The sequence below is a fragment of the Mus pahari genome, chromosome 11, assembly GCF_900095145.1.
Source record: "Mus pahari chromosome 11, PAHARI_EIJ_v1.1, whole genome shotgun sequence".
NCBI lineage: Eukaryota > Metazoa > Chordata > Mammalia > Rodentia > Muridae > Mus > Mus pahari.
In genome coordinates, this window is record NC_034600.1 from 872,682 (window position 1) to 892,041 (window position 19,360).

Consider the following 19,360-nt stretch of genomic DNA (forward strand, 5'->3'; position numbering starts at 1 on the left):
ACACACACACACACACACACACACACACACACACACACACACACATGTCTAAGGGTGGGATAGACAACTCAGTGGTTAAGAGCTAGTATGCTCTTGCACAGAGCCCAGGTTCAGTTCCCAACATTTGTATCTGGTCCCTCACAATCCCCTGTATGTCCAGCTTCAGGAGATCTGACCAGTGTCTTATCCATACAGAGTCACACATGTATATACAATTCAAAACTAATCCTAAAAAATACAAAAGGAAACAAAGTTTGACCAACCCATTTTGCCTATTTATATTATATTTACATTAATTATTATAATCTACATTACAGTATTTGGGTTATCTCATTCATGTGCATCAATCCTACATTCCCTATATTCATTTTAAACTCTTTAAGGAGCCCTTTAGTAAAACACGGCAAAATTCAAGGTTTTCTGAACACAAATTATTTCCTCTGAGAATAACACATGACATCTTTGGAAGCATGTATGTAGTTTGTTGGATGTTTTGGCACAAGTCTTTTCCTGACCAATAAGTCACAAGCTAGGATATGCGTTCATGCTTATTTATATCACTATTGATGATTTATTTAGTTATGCCAGTGTAGTATCACAAACAAGAAGGGAGAAAACTACTCATTAGTCAGGCTCCTTGTACACTTCTGAAGTGAATGTTCTAGGTAGGAGGTTAGTAACGATGGTTGGCTATGACTTTGATATGCTTGGCCTAAGTGATGTGATTCACTCCGTGGGCTGGGCTGGCTGCTCGCTTCTGATGCTTGGTTAATGTTATTTAACTGTATCATGAGCTGTTATCTAAAATGGATAGCCTCTCTGACCATGGACAGCCAGGCCACATCTGATGGGCTGGACTGAGATGCAGTTACAGAATCTTACAGGAAATCATAATGTCCCTCTATTCTGAGTGGGGAAAGTGTTCATTCTAGATTCTTCTGTAGACATCCTTCCTGTTGCCTGTTTCTGTCATTTGACTAAACAACAGAATGACTGCACATACAATGAGTTACAATGAAGTCCCACTGGAAGAGGACAGGTCCTATTCCAATATGACTGATCCCCATGGAAAGGACAACTGTAGGTCCTAAGAGGTAAAGACAGAGTAAGGGATTGTCACGTGGACATGAGCTGTGCTGCTACCAGCCATGATTGAGAATTTTCTACCTAGTGCTACCAGGGAACACTACAAAAATGGGAGAATTCAAGTAATTAAGTTTTGTCCTTTCCTTTTCTTTAAATGTTAACTTATAAGATTTATCGTTTTCCTTTGAAAAGAACAGAGGTAGAGCCATTCTCTCACTAAAATTTTAACCTCCTTTCTCAGTGGGAGCTCATATACAGAAAAAGACAGCAGACTAGAGGGCTGGGCCCACAAAGAACCATCAACTCATCTGCAGACAAAATTTCTTTCTAAGACACTGGCAGTTTTTTACAAATGAGCTAATCCACGCAGAGCAACTCTTCTCTGCATAAGTAACCAATATTGATAGGTAGAGTGAAAGGTGCTGGGGAGCCATTCACAAGCAAAATTAGGCTAAAAGGAAGCATTTAATGAAAAGGAAAGAGTTGACAAAAATGTTCTTCTAGTCATATTCTGCCAGAAATTCTACAAGTTTCCCTAAGTAGGATCTAGTGTTGTCTTAGATAGCTTGAGTTCATGTCTTTGTGAAATTTCCCATATATAAGCATACAGAGGATGACACCCAGCCAGTGTGTCTGTTGAAGTGGCGGAAAGCTGTAAGATAAAAATGAGGCAATAGTGAATAAAGGGCTTGTACAAATGGCACACTTCAGACCTCAGGGTTTCTTCCAGAATCCTACTTAAATGTATGAAGACAGGATGATTAAACCTCCACATAGAGATGCCTAGAAAGCCCCCTCCCCCCAGAAAGCCCAAGGTGGATAGCATCACAAAGAGAACCTCACCATTCTGAGTGTAGAATCATACCTAATTATAAATTAAACGTACGACTGTCAAAAAATAGATGAAAACTTGAAGTGCTTACGTTAGGGCACTGCTCTTCCTAGCCACAGCAAATAAAACTAACAGGTTTTTGCAAACATTCTTGAAGGAGGGAAAATACGCTGAGCGTTCATTCATCGTCTCAGTGGAAGGAATGCTGTGATACCCACCTTTGCGATTTGATCGAACTTCCCAAAGAGTTCATTGAGCATGTGGACCAGTTCGCCAGGGGAGCAGTCGCTTGCGAGGCGGGTGAAGCCAACAATGTCAGCGTATAATATGCTGTGGAAACAGGTAGGGTAGGATAATTTAAAAGTCTATATTATGTTGTAAAGACAAGTCTTGCCAATTTCCTATTAGAACAGTGTAAATGCTTTGTGTGTGATATTTTTAGAAGAAGCATAACAATTTCCTGGACAGGAAATACAGAAACCTTTCATTAAATCATAGTTGAAATATTTTTCAAGTGGTGCATTTTAAGGAAAGCTGAGGAGTTAGTGGGGGAGAGAGAGAGACAAGCTGCTGCATCATTATGACCCAGCTCTGGGTCTTACTCTTGTCTTCCCTCCACACTCCCAGGGGCTGCACAGCTGCCCCACCTCTCCTGCAACTGAGGTGGTCAGTGGCCTGCCCCAACCTGAACTGTCATGTGGCTCACGTCGTACAAGACCCTACAGCAGAAGCAGCAGACAATAAGCCTAATCCTGTGTGCACCAATTCAAAGAAAACAACAAAACAAAACAAAACAAAAAAACAACGATCTTCTTTTCTAAAAGGGGATGGCAATCACGTGATCCCGCACGGTTTGCTACCTGCTCAGACTTCAGGTGGGATGATGTGTCAAACAAATAAGGACACAGCGATGTCTGAACATGACTCATGGTAAATGGTAGTGCTGTTAAGGGAACCTGCCAAGTGCTAGAGGAGAAGGGGCACAGGCAGCCTGGGAGGTGAGTACCCGGGAACTTGCTCTGTGGATATGACAGTGTAGCTCCGCCCCCACATGTGCGGATGAGTGGAGGCCACTGTGAGTCACCACAAGCTTAACCACTGCAATGTGTTAGTATGTGTCTCACACTCTTTCCCGTACAATGGCACGGTCCTGATTTTCATAACGGCCTTATAAGGAAGCCCAAACTCATGCCTTCAGTTTGAACATTAACGTAGAGAATATGCTATGGCTGGAGATGTATCATAAAATAGAAATGACTGCTGTTTTACAGTCATTAAAAAGTCTATTAAACCAAAAGCAGAATGTAGAGATTGGCAAGCCTAGAGAGACATGAACCCATTGTGCACTGTTGGTGAAAGCTTAGGGGGTACAGTATAGGACACACTATAGTAGCTCCTGAAAATTCTAACCCTGAAAACAACAGGATTTAGAGCTGAAATCAGAGACTCAAGCAGCTATTTGTATGTACATGTCAATTTTGCTTCATTTCCAAGACAGGGAGTAGAAACAACCCCAAAGTCCACCTGTGCATGTATGAAAAGAGAAGATGTGATCTGTGCATATATGGAATATTAGTCAGCCTTGAAAAGGAATGAAACTCCAGGATATGCCGGACTCACAGGCCCTGTGGTAAGTGACACAAAATGGCTGATGCTGCGTAATTCCATTGTGCGCTGCCTGGCCTACACAGCCCTGCAGATAGCAGAATGGTTGCTGCTGGGTTGCCTGGAGTATGTGGGGGGCTGGTGTTTAATGAGGGTGGGGACCCCATGTACCATGAAGAATCACGGTGGTTGGAAAACGCCATGAAGACACTTCCTCCCATAGCACTGTTCCCTTAGAAGTGGCTAAACTGTTTATTTTATCACAATAAAAACAAAACTATGTGGTGCTAATCACCTTTGTTGCATCCAGATCAGGATAGGAGGCTATAGCATGAGCTGTGATGAGCTATGACTTTATCTAGGGGACAGATGTCCTCTTCTGTTGGGGGGAATAGGAACACAAGTGACTTCCGCAGGCTTCTGGAAAGACTGGCATTTCTGCGGTTCTCGTGATGTCTCACCTTCCCTACTGCCCCCCGTGGTCCCTGTAGAGGCCAAGGCTGAGCCACGTTCTGAGAGGAAGGGTTGAATTTGCTCGCTCAGAGAAAGAACACCTGGAAGAACCCTGGGAATGGAACATGCGAGGGTGGGAATGCTACTTCCGTTCTGTCTACAACATCCCCAGCTTTCCTCATTGATTAAAACCTGGACTGGGCAAAGCAGCCCCATGGCAGGCTGGCGGTGGATGTCATAAGCTGGCTTGGAGTTTATTCTGTAGTAGAGAAGTGGAAAGAGTAAGCAGAGATTGTGATCAATGTGTGAAATCATGTCAAGGAATCATGTGGCTCTAAAGCCTGGCAGGAATTGGGGAATGGTCAAAGCATCACTACTATAAAGATAAGTTTGTGCCAGGAAGCAATGGAGAGACATGGTCCTGCACTGAAGGAAGGTCAACCACATTGTGGCTAATTAGATGCTGGCAGGGAGAGTCCAGGGAGATACATTGAAGCTGAAGAGTAGTTCCTGGGTGAGCTGTGTTTGGGAAACTAGACTCACACAGATCATGAGCTTGCACAGGAAGGAGACCACTTCAGCTTTGTCAGGTTTTACTGCCGCCTTAAGTCATCCACCAGGTGAATGAGCACAGGATGCTGTGTAGAGTTCCATGTCTGACAAAGATAATTAAGTCCGAGAGAGCAGAGAGGCACAGGAGTGACAACAGTACTCATTTATAGGAGAAGATAAACTCAGGCAAGAAAAGAAAGTATCAAGACTGTAGCAAGATGAAGACAGAGGTGTTCTCTGAGTGGGGGCCACACACGGTTAGTGGGGCCTGGACACCTGGCTGGCCAGTGCAACAAAGATGCAGAAGAATCCCACAGAGCTGGGGAGAGGAGGAGTCAGAGGAGACCTCAGTGTGAATCAGGTCAGTGGCTCTTTGGGGGTTATTACCACAGGTGGCAACTTGAGGACAAGAAACCTAACCAGAGTTTAGAAAAACCCTCTAGGTCCCGAACTGTATAGGAAGCAAGTGGTTTCAGGCGGATGATACATCAGATTAAGCAATAATACATTTGTTTTTATTTTGCCTTCATTTTTTCAAATGTGTGTCTCTGAATGTGTAAGAACTACCAGGGATGACCTGGAGAAAGGCAATCAAGCGTCAGAAGGCAACCAACAGTTGCTGTCTTCACATTGAAAAATTATTATTATTTTTATTAGTGCTAGTAAGTATTATTAGTGGGGAATAACAACTCTGCGTCTAGTGGAGGTCAGAGCAGAACCAGGAAGTAACAGTTAATTTTTCTGGCTTTGCCTAGATACCCAGCAAATGGATGGATTCCTTGTATTGGCAGAACTGAGCTGCCATGTTGAGAGGATGTCAGGTCAAGCTGCTGACTGTGAGGAGTAGGGGACTTGAGGCCTCTAGCTAATAACCCATGTGACCCATCCAAGGAGGGCAGGCTAGAAAGCAGATCCTCTGGCAGCTACAAAGGACACCTGGCATAGCCAAAGCCCTAAACATCTGGATAAGCATCGCTCAAGCTTCTAGCCTATGGACATGTGAGATGCTTATGTCTGTGTTAGGCCACTAGACTTGGGGGTGACCTGCTATACAGAAACTGACAGCCAATGAAGGTGCTATAAGGATTTCATGAACTGCTTACAGTTGCCAAGTTGTCCATAAATATGTTCAAGGACTGCATAAACAAACCACCTTTTCCTTTACAGGCTTTGATTACCCAGTAAGTAGCTTGAAATTAGTTCTTGCAATGGGAGGGGATTGTAGCAGTTTGTACAAGGAAAGGCTAGGAAGAAGAATCCCTGGGCCAGCACACTCCCAGGTACCAGAAATGAATTGTCTTCTTGTTGTCTTAACTTTATAGATGAGATGCTTACACAGCCAAAGGCAAACAGGGCTTTTAAATAATTTTATTGCTTAATGTGCCATAACTTTCTTCAGATAGGCTTAGTTTTCCCCATTACCCATCCAATGTTTCTCCTTTAGTTCTCACTCGGTGGAGTGGGTTTCTTATTGCTCACGTATCTGTGTGTATGTTTGCATTACTGGTTTTGTGCACCTTTTTTGTAAGATCTGATGCCAAATGAGCTATGGATCTAAGTTTCTGTAAAGTGCATGTTTCATCTCTGAGTTGCGAAATTTTGATTTAAAACAGCTGGCCCAGGAGACAGTAGCCTGTGACGAGAGCCCAGTTTTGGAGAACAGACTAGGGCCCAGTTCTAACAGATGTTCAACAGACTGCGGTTGAGAGCCAAGATTTGGGGAATAGGCTTGGGCCCACTTCTAGCAGATGTTCAATTAAACGTTATCTGTGGCCCTGGGCATTCTGAAATACATTTCAAGAACCTTCCCTGATAAACTAAAGAATAACAAATGCAGCCAGGTATATGTGCAGAGGATTATGGGTACTGCCAATATGAACAGAAAGCCTTACATCAACACAGTGAATGGATGAGAGAGCAAACTCCCGAAAGAAGTACTTGGAGCAGGTCAGGCTTGACAGGAATACCAGCTATGTGATGGCTTAGGGGAACAAATCTCCCATCCAGCCTGCAGTGAAGGGCCTTATAGTTCCCCTTCTGTATTCAGGGGTGATAGAGGCTTCACACATCTTTCTTCTTGCCTAGACTCCCACAGTGTTAGCTTGCTGGTTTCTGAGCACTATAATTCTAGGAATGACTCTATGAAGGATTCCTATGTCTGTCTTGACAAAGCACTTACTGTCATGAGAAATACAAAAATACGCACCCCACCTCCCATGGCCTTTGTCTCTGCTTGGTCAGACCCTGAAGCAAAGTATCACAGCCTCCTCCCTGGAATGCACTGGCTTCATGGAAGTCCTGTTTCCAGGAAACCCATCTGGAAGGGTTGGTCACTATGTCCCAAAAGCTCAGAGCCACTCATTCTAACTACACTGCAGTCTGACTGTGGGGGTTCTCAGACAAAAGACCCCACAATCCACTTCCTTTTCTCTGTTCCTATCAGCCACAGACAGCAAGTCCACAAACTACATCTCAACCCAATGATGGAAGTACATCATTTTAATATGAAGGTCCCGAGAGGTATCAGAAGGGTAAGCGATGCGAGCCCTACTCTACCATCAATGGATGGGAAGTTATCGTAGGACGTGACTCTCCAGGCAGAGACCGCCGAGTCCAGTGCTGCGGGCCCGCACGGGGCGCCATACCTCACATTGGTGTGTCGTTTGACATACAGGTTGTGGAAGTTGTTCGTGTTTTCCATCTGTCCTGCTTTGGGCCCCTGCAGCCTCTGAATGATTTCAGCCTTCATCTCCATGGCGATGTGAGCCGGCAGCAAGGAAAGCAGAAGCCGTTCCTGCAAGGAGAGGAGGAAAGGGCGACATGTTTCAAATGGATATGGAAAGGTCCATTTGATTAGGTGCTGCTCTGAAGACAAACAAAACAAAACAAAAAAAAACTGCAAAGTTTCCTAAGGTCAGGCCATGGTATTACATCCTTATTTATTGAGTTCTAAATAAGAGTTCTTCACCTGGATAACAAAAGGAGGTATAGTTATTTCCTTAAGGATATTATTCGTCTATTTTGATTCTGAAATAGGAAAGCAGGAGTCATATTAAAAATCCAAAATACCAACAGACAATGTGAGATTAAAAAAAAAAAACATTCATTTCACCTTCTTGTTCATGTGCGTGAGAAAGTGCGAGCTTTATTGCACCTGGGGAAGGCAGGTGATATTCCACACTCCCTAAAAAAGGAAGTTAAATATTTTCCAATATTTCATTTCCTCTATGATAAACACCCACTATCCTCCAGTGACTATAAACTACTTCAGAAATGGAGTTAGATGTTGGAGTTTCTGCTAAGCGTCGTCCATAAGAGAGACACCTAAACACATGAGCTTCCTGTGTGTTTTTGACTTCTGCATTCATGAATGCAGTTTTGGTTTCCATGTTCATATTCAGTGGCAGTGAACACTAGCATGCTATCCAGCACTTACTACAGTGTAGACCTATTTTAGTAAGAGTGGCGTTTTCCCACACCCTGGAAGGAAAATAATTATTTTGGGGGAAAAGACTCACAGGAGATCAATCTCAGAAAGTTTAGAGTCAAAACAGAACCATTTAAATGCTCATCTATTGCATGTAAGACCATCAGCAGGCTCCCCCAGGTTTGATTCAGCTCCTCACTGTGGCTCTTAGAGCTTTTTTTTTTTTTTTTTTTTTTGTAAGACGGGTTTTCTCTGTAGGGTGGACCCTCTGCTCTTGGTGAACATGACCTGATNCCCCCAGGTTTGATTCAGCTCCTCACTGTGGCTCTTTGGCTTTTTTTTTTTTTTTTTTTTGTATCTTGAGGGCTGCAGGGTGGACCCTCTGCTCTTGGTGAACATGACCTGATGATCATCCACTTTAAAAGGTCAAATGTTAGAAGCTTTGCTCATTGCTCACCCCACCCCCCATCTACGTCCCGGGCAGTCACTGTGCCCCCCCCCCCATCTACGTCCCGGGCAAGTCACTGTGGCTTGGACCTTCCCACGGTTTCTTGGCTCTCAGACTGTCAGCTCCTGTGTCCGCCTGCTTCAGTTCCCAAGCATCCTCCAGAGGGGTTCAGGAAGGCTTATGACTGTCACACTGGCACTTCCTCCTCCACCCCACTCCCTCATCCTTCTCTCTGAGACCACCTCCAAACTCAGGTCCTCATTTGGGGCCCCCTTAGCATTGCCCTCTCTCCATATTCTATAACCAAGTATGCTAGACACCAAATCCAGTCCTGACCAGGGACACAGACTCCATAAGGAACAATGGAGAATCAAATATAGTGATTTTCTCTCCATCCACACCTTGTTTAACAACCAAATGTAAGTTACAGTCTCTATTTTAAATCCAAAGGGTAGATGAATGACCAACTTTTTTTAAAAGAAGGACTAAGAAATATGGAAGATAAAACTCACATGTTACGTTACACAAACACATCTCTTTTGTTGCATTAACAAATCACTGTGGATTTAGAACGCAGTAAAATGTTTGGGAATAAGAGGTTGAGATGGCTCTGTGGATGAAGGCACTGGCCACCGAGCTTGTTAGTTAATGAAAGTGAATGTCTGATAATAGCTGTGTGAGCCTTCTCTGTTTAGTGACCCAGACAAACGAACAAATGTTTAAAGCCAATTCGCCTTTTGGAGAGAGCATAAAATACTTTCATATGAGTTCTTAAATTTCCACACATTATTTGAGGATTTCATACATGCATATTATTTATTTCTATATCTATCCCACTCTGTCCGTCCATCTTCTCCAAAACCCTACCATGCTCTCCTCTTCATTTTCTTTTTCTCTTTACAGTCCTGAGTCTGATTATTGTTGCTTGCATGTGCACATATGTAGAGCCATGCACTGGAGCATGGATAACTTAGAGGAGGCCACACTTCTGAAGAAAAGGACTTTCTATTGCTAATAGCTCTCACATGGGGGTGAAGCTTTATGACCCTCTCTCCTATCCATGCTCGATTGTTTGATTTTTAAACTTTTCAAGTTCTTACTTCTAATCATCGTTTTATATGCAACTGAATCCTATCAGGAAAGCAAGCCAGTGTAATGAGCAGGAGGGATATTAAGTAGCACCTCTCCCTCCTCTTTCCAACTGAAAGGGGCTCTCAGAAACTATCAGTCTTTAGCAGGGATGAGCCACGGGTGGCTCCACTGTGCACCCGCACCCGGAGAGGGAGAGCTTGTCTCATCTAACACTGCCCTGTAACACAAAAGAGCTCCAGTCTCACCCAGATGCTGGTCTTTAGAAGGCACCCACTAGGGGTATGAAAAAGAGCCACCAGTCCTTCCCTCTAGTTCACACTGGCTTACCCCTCACCATGTAGCCAGGACCATTTTGCACATCTGAGAGAAGGGACAGCCTCCACCAATTCACATCACCAGCCTGTCCCTGGAGTTGTGTTCTGGTCACTGGATGGATGACTGTTGCTGTTTTTGGTGTCTCACAATGCTTATTTCTCATGGGTCCCTAGCAAAGGTTATTTCATACCAGTTAATTAAAACACACCACCCCGAATACTTACTATTTGAAGTCTTTTTTTATGTTTATTTGGCTACCATCTTAATAAAGCGGATATAGTGATTGCATACGATGGGAAGCACCTGTTTACGGCATAAGCGGCTCTGAGATGGGGGAAGATGGTTCCAGCATGTTTGCTGCCTTTTAACAGATAGCATGGGAATCTAAGCTCCAATTTCATTGCGTGGAAACTAGATCTGTGCCAGGAGACCTGTCCGTGTCCATGCAGGACTCGGGCACTTCCTAGAACTGTGCTTGGCTCTTTGAAGAAGTTACCTTTTCCCATTCTGGAGACAACTATGTCTCCAGGATGGATGTTCCCAGTGACCTGTCGCAACTGGCCAGGCTCGTGTCCCATCTCCCCTCGTTTCTATAACTTCCTCAAATAGTGATACCAGTCAGGAGGTTGCAAGCAGTAAACTATGAGCCTCTGAGTGAGATTTAAATTTGAACCCTAATATTGCTTTTGCCCAGATTCTTGGAGCACCTACAGAAAGGCAGGAAGAACAAGAATGGACTGGTGTGGGAGCTCTGTGTGTGGGTAAGGTGGGTTCTAATTGATGACTATTATGGCAATGACAAAATACCATGACCAAAAGCAACTTGGGAAAGAACAGTTTTTATCTAGCTTACATCACAGTATAGAGAACCCTGTCCTAGTTAAAATCAGTATACACCTCAGCAAATCACAATTCCCTGTCACTAAACATTAAGTCTTTTCCTCGAGTGTATCACTTAATTTCTTATTAAAAACTACGAGTACACACAGTTTCATTTCAACTTAACTGTTCTGACAACAGGAAACAAATTGGGATTGCTGTGGTCCAGAGAGAACCTATGACTAAAAGACAATCTAAGTTTTCCAACTTGGACAGTGGGTGGCGGTTCCACTCGCTGTGATGTGTAAGGAGATGACCAGAGAGCTTTTCAAAGAGCACACAGTGAAAACAGGTGGGAAGAATGAAATTACCACTTGCACGGCATTGCCATCGCTCTGCAGCCAAATGAAGTTAGAGAAGAAAGCACTCATCAAGTCAAATTATAAGTTACGTCTATAGTCACTGACAGCAGTAAAATGGCATTTCTAAGCTTGAACTGTTTACTATCAACTGTCAATTCAATTCTCTAAAACAGAGCCTCTGGGGGAATCAGAAATCACTCATCAGGTGGATCAATGTTCAGTTCTTACTGGGAGACAGTGGAGGTCCCCAGGGAAGGCCACAGCTGGGCTCTCTAGAGCAGAGACAAAGGATGCTTGAGTTTCAGCATGCAGAGAACAATGGCAGGCAGGTCTTGGGTGGGGTCTTGCAAAGAGTCTGGGCATCACAGAATCCAGCATCAGCACAGGGTCAAGCAGTGAGATGCTCCAGACAGAAGCCGATGCTGGTTGGCTCATCTCTCAAGGTCATCTATCCAAAGACCAGGCCATAAACAAGCTGTGATGGCTAGTCAGTCCCATGGGGAAAATGTGTGAGGACTGAGCACACTCCTGGACACTGGGTGATAAAATCCACAGCATAATGTCTGGGTTTCCAAGGAGGTTAAGACACCAACCTGGGTGACAGGACAGGTGAGGATACACGTAGTATCCTCAACTCAAGAGGAAGTCAGAAACAATGGGTTTTTATGAAGGGTTCCTAAGACCAAAACTGAACATTTTAATAAATAAATACAACCCTCCTATGCAAGTGTTATGCTATAGATAGCCAACTCTTGTATAGTTATATACACAGCATCTAGCAGTAAACCGAGGCATTGCTCTGAAACATACGGACCCTCTCTCTGGCTTTGTGCCACAGATCAGCAACTCGGCCATGATCTGATCTATGGGATGAATGTCTGTGATGGGGGCTTGAAGGTGCTGCCCATCGTGGTGGCGAGGAGACGAGAGTCAGAGTCTGAGGGCTCGGCTCACACTGTGTCCTCCCTGGGAAGCAGGGAGAGATGAGTGCTGGTGTCCCATGGGCTCGCTCCTCTGTGTTCAGTATGACACCTCAGCCTAAGGGATGGCGCTCCTCACATTTAGGGTGAGTCTTTTTCCCCCCATTAACCCAACTTAGGGGATTAACAGCCACACTACAGTGTCTATCAGGGGATTCTATACTCTGCAGCTTAGCAATAGAAATTAACCACAATGTTGGTCCTTCTACGAGTGGCATCTGGAACCAGCGGGCTCACTATGAATTTTCTTGTCTCCTCTTGATGACCATTGGTATTATAGACAGTGAGTTTGTAAGCAATGCATGGTTTGGAAACCTATGCATGGTATAGAATGCCAACCCACCTATGCCCAACATGTACAAGTGGGAGACCATGATTCTTGGCGATCACTTTGATTTGAGGATAATTCCATCATCCTATACTCTAGCTATAGAAATGTTTATAGCACTGAATAACCTGTACACACCAACCCATGCCATTTAGATATGATTTACACGCAGATGATTTGACTTGGTAGGTTTTATGTACATCGTCATGTAGGTCACCTCTCCCCTGTAAGTGTGACTCCAAGGTGAAATCTCTGGGTTGCACTTCTCTGAGGTTTTGATTTTTCTCTTTCCCTCACTTAACAGCAGAATTTGAGACTCATAAAACTGCCAACCTCCGAGGAACTCACCGCCTCCTAGAGACCTTGAAGCTCAGCTCTATTAACCTTGTGGATCCTATCAAGCACAGGAGTGATGATCTTTATTTCTTCCATCACACTAAAGAATTTTTTTATCAAAGATTTGCTCCAACTAAAAGCTGTAGTCATGGGAATCTAGCCAATCCTACCTGGCCTCAAGTGTCATCCTATGTTCAGAGTTTTAGTGACTATTTTCTCTCAGCAAGTGTTAATTCACACAGTAAACAAAGGAACAGGGTGGCCAATAGCTCTTTCTCCTCTATTGAGGCATTACTTCATAAAAGAAAGAGATAAACTCACAAGTCCTAGGAGTAAGTGAATCTTACAGGGCTCAGGAAGGAAACAAAACTCCAAAATTTACAAGGCCCTGGCTCAAGGCTACTTAAGCAACAGTAATGGCTGAGCGGAAGAGAATCCCCTAGAGGCCATAGGTTGTGCAGGGAGCTGCAAGGATGTAGCTTTTTTTAAGTTATCAAAAGGTTGCTGTTTCTATGATGCATCTGCCTTTAGTCACTCAGGCCTCACGCAGATTCCTGTAAGTAGCTCCAATAAAGTCACTAGTTCTCTAAGCTACACTGAGGAGAAATCATTTCACCATTATGTCACCAGCACTGTGTTTGAGGTGAACAGATACTGTTCATAGATCCCTTGGAAGAGTCATAGAATAGGAGTGTTATCCTGCAGCCTTGACCTCCATCATTTAGAGTGTAGGCATGCATTGCAGCCACCCCACACTCAGGGAAGCCCCAGGAGAAGCACAGAAAGGGACCACCAGCATCTTACAGTAGGGTATGTTGTCTTCTCTCCTGTGAGACCATGATGCCTGTCTTTGCATCCTTAGGAGGCTCAGATTCTTGTCTATAGTGGGCCACTCTGCCAAGTCTGGGAACACAAAGCCAGTGTAGGAGCAGAACAGAATGAAGCTCAGGAGACACGACTCCTAAGTATCAGTCTTGAGTCATTAGAGTCTTTAAAAATGTCTCTGCGGACAGGGGAGATAACTCAGTAGCTAAACTACTTCCCACATAAGCATAAGAGTCACAGTTCAGATTTCCGGAACCCGTATGAAAGTCAGGAGGGACTTTCTTCTGTACTTCTACAGTGCTTGAGGCAGAGACAAGGGTTCCCTGAAACAACCTGGCTGGCCAGACAAGCATAAATGGTGCATACCAGGTTCACCAAGAACCCGTGACTCAGAATGTTAGGTGACAAGAGATGAAGAAAGATACTGGATACCACCTTTGCCCCCCCCCCAACATGTGCACTGCCACTCACACATGCATTCACACACATGTGAACACACACACACAATGCTCAAAACTGTGTAATCTGTGAATCCACTCAGCAGATTTCTGCAGTTGTTGATTAAAGAAAAGACTACTATTTTCAGAGAAACCAGCCCTGTATTTCATGGTGAATTCCTGATCCATATTTCTTGAGGCCAGTTGTTATACTCTTGATTCATGATTCTTTCCTCCATTCCACAATTACAGAGGCTTTCCATGGACCCCTTACAGGTCCATGGACCATTGTAAGTCTCACCCCCATTTAATTATCCCCACAGTGCAGTGAAGCAGGCACTGCTGTCTGTCCTGTGTCTAGTAAGAGGAGAATGAAGAGCTGAGACATCATCACAACTTACTCTCTGAATTTACAGTGACAGCGGTTAACTGCTTCTAACCAGTGTCCAGAAATCAACAATAACAGGAGTGGGCACAGGAGTGGCTGACACACCCTTAGATAGAGACCTGGCTGACCCATAAAAGAGCTTTGGTTATGGTGGTGTGTCTATTTTCAGTGGGAGATGGAACTTTCCATAAAGTATGCTGAAGTCAGAGACTGGAATACTGCACTGAGAAAAGCTGCTTCTGTGTGAGCACCAGCAGCTTCAGGACCATTTCCATCTCCAGTTGTTTCTTAGCAAGCCAGCCAAGCTCAGGATAGCAGCCCTTCTTCACCGAGACTACACCATCCTTCAGGCAAACCCGCTTTGGAATACCACGTTGTACTATGAGTATGTTCAACTGTCACTTTCCAGTCAACGTGAGATAAAAACATTACGTGCAGAGCGTGACACCGGAATTTCTTTGGAAAGATTGGGGTCCTGGAAGAGTTTCATGCTCCACTCATGAGCACATGGATGACCACTGAAGCAGGCACATGTATTTTCCTTTATGGGTGCAGAATGGAGTTGCTGGTCATAGAGGTGAGCAGGGTATCTTCAGCACTGAGGCAAGTTTCCAAATCTTTGTTCATCTGTCCCCACAGATGGTGTCTCACGCAGTCCTCCTGGGACAGCCTAGCAGAGAAGCAACCTTCCAGTGCTGCACTTGTACTCAGGGAGCAGGATTTAGTGTTGCACACATCCTCAGGGACCAGCTTTCCAGTGCTGCACTTGCACTCAGGGAGCAGGATTTAGTGTTGCACACATCCTCAGGAACCAGCTTTCCAGTGCTGCTCCTGTACTCAGGGAGCAGGATTTAGTATTGCACACAACCTCAGGAACCAGCCTTCCAGTGCTGGACTCCAACACTGGCTCTCTCCGTGAGCACTAAATGGATCGTTCACTTTGGCACAATAACAAGTTTTCAGGGGATGAGTAATAAATGAGAAAAGAGGGGCTGCAGATGCATGGGGTTCTACTCTCTGCCAATCAGGCTGGGTCCTCTGATTCCTTAGAGAACAGACACAAGCAACGGCTCAGGCAGATCCATCACAGCCAACAAACAAGCAAACAAACAAAAACCCAAACCAAAACAAAACAAAAAACAAACCAAACCAAAAACCAGAAATGGGGCAAATTGCATTTCTCAGATATTCTATTCTACTGCAGTCTGTCTGAATATACACACCAACCTGTTATTTGCATGGTCCACACAGGGGGTGTTTTGTCTTTTGAAAGCATGTTGTTGCCATCAGACCACAGGTGACTCTCAGAAACACTGCATCTACATTTCACTAATAGCTTTGTCTTTGGAGAGAATCACACCACCTATTAGATCAAAACAGCCATGCTTGCTCAGGACCTACAACTCCCCTTTTCTTGACAAGAAAAAGAAAGCATGGCTCAGAACTCACAGGATTTGAGAAATGAGGCATCCTGGGGTGGATTCCCCATGGATGAGAAGACTCAAGTTCAGATCACACAGCTCATGCAGGAGGGGATTTGATTTGGCACATCTCACCACTTGTCTGTGGCTGAGAGTACAAGTTCTTGATGCTAGAAACAGGGATAAAGGCTCATTATGGGGAAATTCCATCTGATTAAGAGAGAAGAATCTCTGACCAGAGTGGACACTTAACATGCCACTTGGTCTATGCCAATCACTGGCCAAGGAATCACCCCTGGGAAGCTGGGTTCACCTTAAGCCTTGTTAAACAGATGAACAGAATAATTGGTCCTTTAACGATACATTGTACTTTTGCTTAGGGGCCCAACTGTAAAGCTTTAAGTTGGCCTCCTTTTCTGAATTATTCAATAGAATGGAACATCTCTCTTCTCTTTTTTCACAATGCTTTCCTCAGCAGTTTGTGTTCTCCCAACATTTTGGGCTTTCTTACTTCTCTACCATATGTCTGACCTTCGTGGTCAACTTAAACTGAGTGACTTTTTAAATTCTTTCCTCTGCACTGCTGAGGCTTTTACAGCTTGCCTGCCCTGAGGTTTTTCTTTTAAGTGTTAATAAAATTGTCTTTGACTTTTTCTTTTGAGTCCACTCTTGAGTTATTTTCTTAAGGAGACTAAGAAAACCCGGATGTCTTCTGAATCATCTGACAATTTAACAAGGGAGACGTCACAACCCAGTAACAGTAACACTGATCAGACATTCAGGTCCAAAGGAAATCAGTCACCTGGTAGACTGTGAGCCGAGCCCGGCTGGGCACCAGGTCTGGATGCTTCCAATGCCTGGGAAAGTACACATGCCCAGTATGTTATAAGACACCGTGTTCTGTATGTGCCTCACCTCCCCCTTTCCTCCCTTCAGATCTTATGGATTGCATGATACCTAAGTCTAACGTGGGGAACATCCTTCCTCTGGGTCCTGGATGACTGATACCTTCATGTTGTTCCTACACACCTTCCTTGGTTAAGGCTATTTTAAAACAAATTTTCAGACAACCTTCCAATATCTTTACTCCCTCATTCCACATTTTTCCATGCCCAACTGCTTTGGGAATCCATGTTACCCCTTGCAGCGGTCAATTATATATTTATGTCTGGTACACATTTGTTCAGACTGTGCGATGGTTTGTATATGCTTGGCCCAAGGAGTGGCACTATTAGAAGGAAGTGTGGCCTTGTTGGAGTAGGTGTGTCACTATGGGTGTGGGCTTTAAGACCCTCATCCTAGCTGCCTGGAAGTGAGTATTCTGTTTGCAGCCTTTAGATGAAGATGTAGAACTGTCAGCTCCTTCTTTACCATGCCTGCCATGCTCCAGCCTTGGTGATAATGGACTGAACCTCTGAACCTGTAAGCCAGCCCCAATTAAATGTTGTCCTTATAAGTGTTGCCTTGGTCATAGCGTCTGTTCACAGTAGTAAAACCCTAACTGAGACACTGTGTATTTTCAATATTGTGTGTCCAGTATCAAACACAGATCCCAGAGCCTGACATGTGATAGAGAGGCAGTGTTTGCTGAATGAATTCAGCAAAGAATGTGTGAATGAAGGACCAAAGACCTTATGACACTTTGAACAGAATTTCCACTGTATTCATTACATCATCTAATTCTTCAATGACAGATCTTAGGAGCATATCCCGGCCTATGTCTGTCACTTCTTAAGAAGGCAGCATGTAAAGTGTAGCACCTTCTTGACCCTCAGAGTCCTCAATGACTGAAAGCTATTGAAGTAAATGTCTGCAGTCAGTTGTGGGCTTTTGCTGTCAAGTGTCAGGAGGAGATGAGAAGATATCCTTAAATATGTCAACAAAAATTGGAATATGTCCTGAATTTCATTTCTGGTCATTCTTGAAACCATCTGATTTTCTCTAGAGAAGAAATCATGGAGAACGTACTCTGTACATATATGTATGGAAGCTTCATGCATGTATGGGCATATTCACATTCACACATTTAAAAATTTTTGTTGTATATTATATTAGTTGTTAGGGATGCACAGATTCTTGGGCAACTGTACACCTGTGGAGATTTGATATTCTTTTCAACATCTCCCTGAAGGGCTTCTTGTTTCTGATATTACCAGAGCTGAAGAAGTAGTAATATCCCCGTTGTTTCTGCAGGTCCAAGCCTGAACGCTCATGTAAACCACTCAGGCCAAAGCTTTTCCTGTGGCAGACTCCAGCTGCTGATTTGATGGAGCGAGCCCAGCCCCTAATGCAGTATAGAGGGGTGGAGGAGAGAATGAATAACGTATGAACCGAAGCCTGCCAAAGCAAAAAGAAGGCAAATTTTCTGCCAGGAAACAAAAATTCAGATCAGCCTTGGAATAGAAGACATGGCTAGTGGAAAAATTCAATTAAAAACCATATTTATTGATTACTTTGAATAAACTACATTAGCATAATATAGAAACTTGGTGCTTCTCATGCCAAACAAAAATATCTCTCCATCAGTGCAAAGATTTTAAAAGGACTGACTTGATGTGTGTTGGGCTGAAATTAGATAAAATGTTGACTCCCATGAAGTGGTTTCTGAGGGGGCAGCATGTGATTTTTCACACTAAGCACCACCCTGGTTGAACATAAGTCTGTTTTCATTTGGGAATGTGTTTTCATCAGCTATTGCTGCAAAAATAATCACCTAAAAATAGTAGGTTGGAAAACACTGCCACCTTCATCCTCATGATGCGGGAAAGGGGGGCAGGGGGCAGGGGGCAGGGGGCAGGGGGCAGGTGTGGGGCAGGTGTGGGGCAGGTTCTGATTTGGTTGCGGCTGAACCAGATGACTGGGTTCAGTCAAAGTCTTGGCCAAGCCCTAGGCTCTAGTTGGAGGTCTGTGTGGCAGCTGCTTCTGGCAAACTCCGACGTTTTGGTTCTGTTTTCCGAGTTTGGCCATGTGTTCTTCCCTAGGCCATGCAGGCCATCTCAAAGTAGCATTCTCAGAAGTGAGAAGGTGACTGGCACATCCCCATGCCTCTTGGGAAGGTGACTGGCACATCCCCATGCCGCTTGGGAAGGTGACTGGCACATCCCTATGCCACTTGGGCTGTAAAACTACACACTGTCACTTCCCATTTGTCAAAGTGAGTCATTCCCAAGCCCTCGCAGACTCGCAGACTGGAGAGTGTAAAAAGAATCTGGCCACCTCAGACTCTCTCTCCACATTTTGCATTCTTCTGATAGTCATTGCCCCAAATGTAGGTAGAGCCAAGGACGGTTGTTTCTGCAGTAAGTCTGGCAGCTTTATTTTGTGAGCAATCCCAGGAACTCAAAAACTACTGCTTTAAGTGCCAGCTGAGTTACTTTAGACTCCAACTTGATTCTGTAAGTTCCTCTTGTTTCTAACTCTATGCTCACAGAGTCATCTGATCTTTCCTCTGAACCCTGGCTCTGGGTTGAGCTTGCGCTGTGCAGGATAAGACAGAGAAGGGCTGGGTCTCACAGGAACTTTAATGTTACTCTCTACCATTTGCTCCTATAGAAACCTCACACCGAGCATGCCATTCTTTTAGAGAGAGAGAGAGAGAGAGAGAGAGAGAGAGAGAGAGAGAGAGAGAGAGAGAGTAAAATTAAGCAGTTGCCC

At 44.3% G+C, this 19,360-nt stretch overlaps 1 protein-coding gene across 1 annotated transcript in view; it reads right to left on the reverse strand.

Annotated features, from left to right (window-relative positions):
• The window catches only part of Adcy2 (adenylate cyclase 2), a 384,313-nt gene that overhangs the window by 112,648 nt on the left and 252,305 nt on the right, over positions 1-19,360 (reverse strand). The window contains exons 5-6 of the mRNA XM_021208196.1: positions 7,174-7,322; positions 2,137-2,248 (exon numbers count right to left, since the gene is read on the reverse strand). Of these exons, the coding sequence (XP_021063855.1) occupies positions 2,137-2,248; positions 7,174-7,322 (261 nt within the window). The remainder of the gene's footprint in view (positions 1-2,136; positions 2,249-7,173; positions 7,323-19,360) is intronic.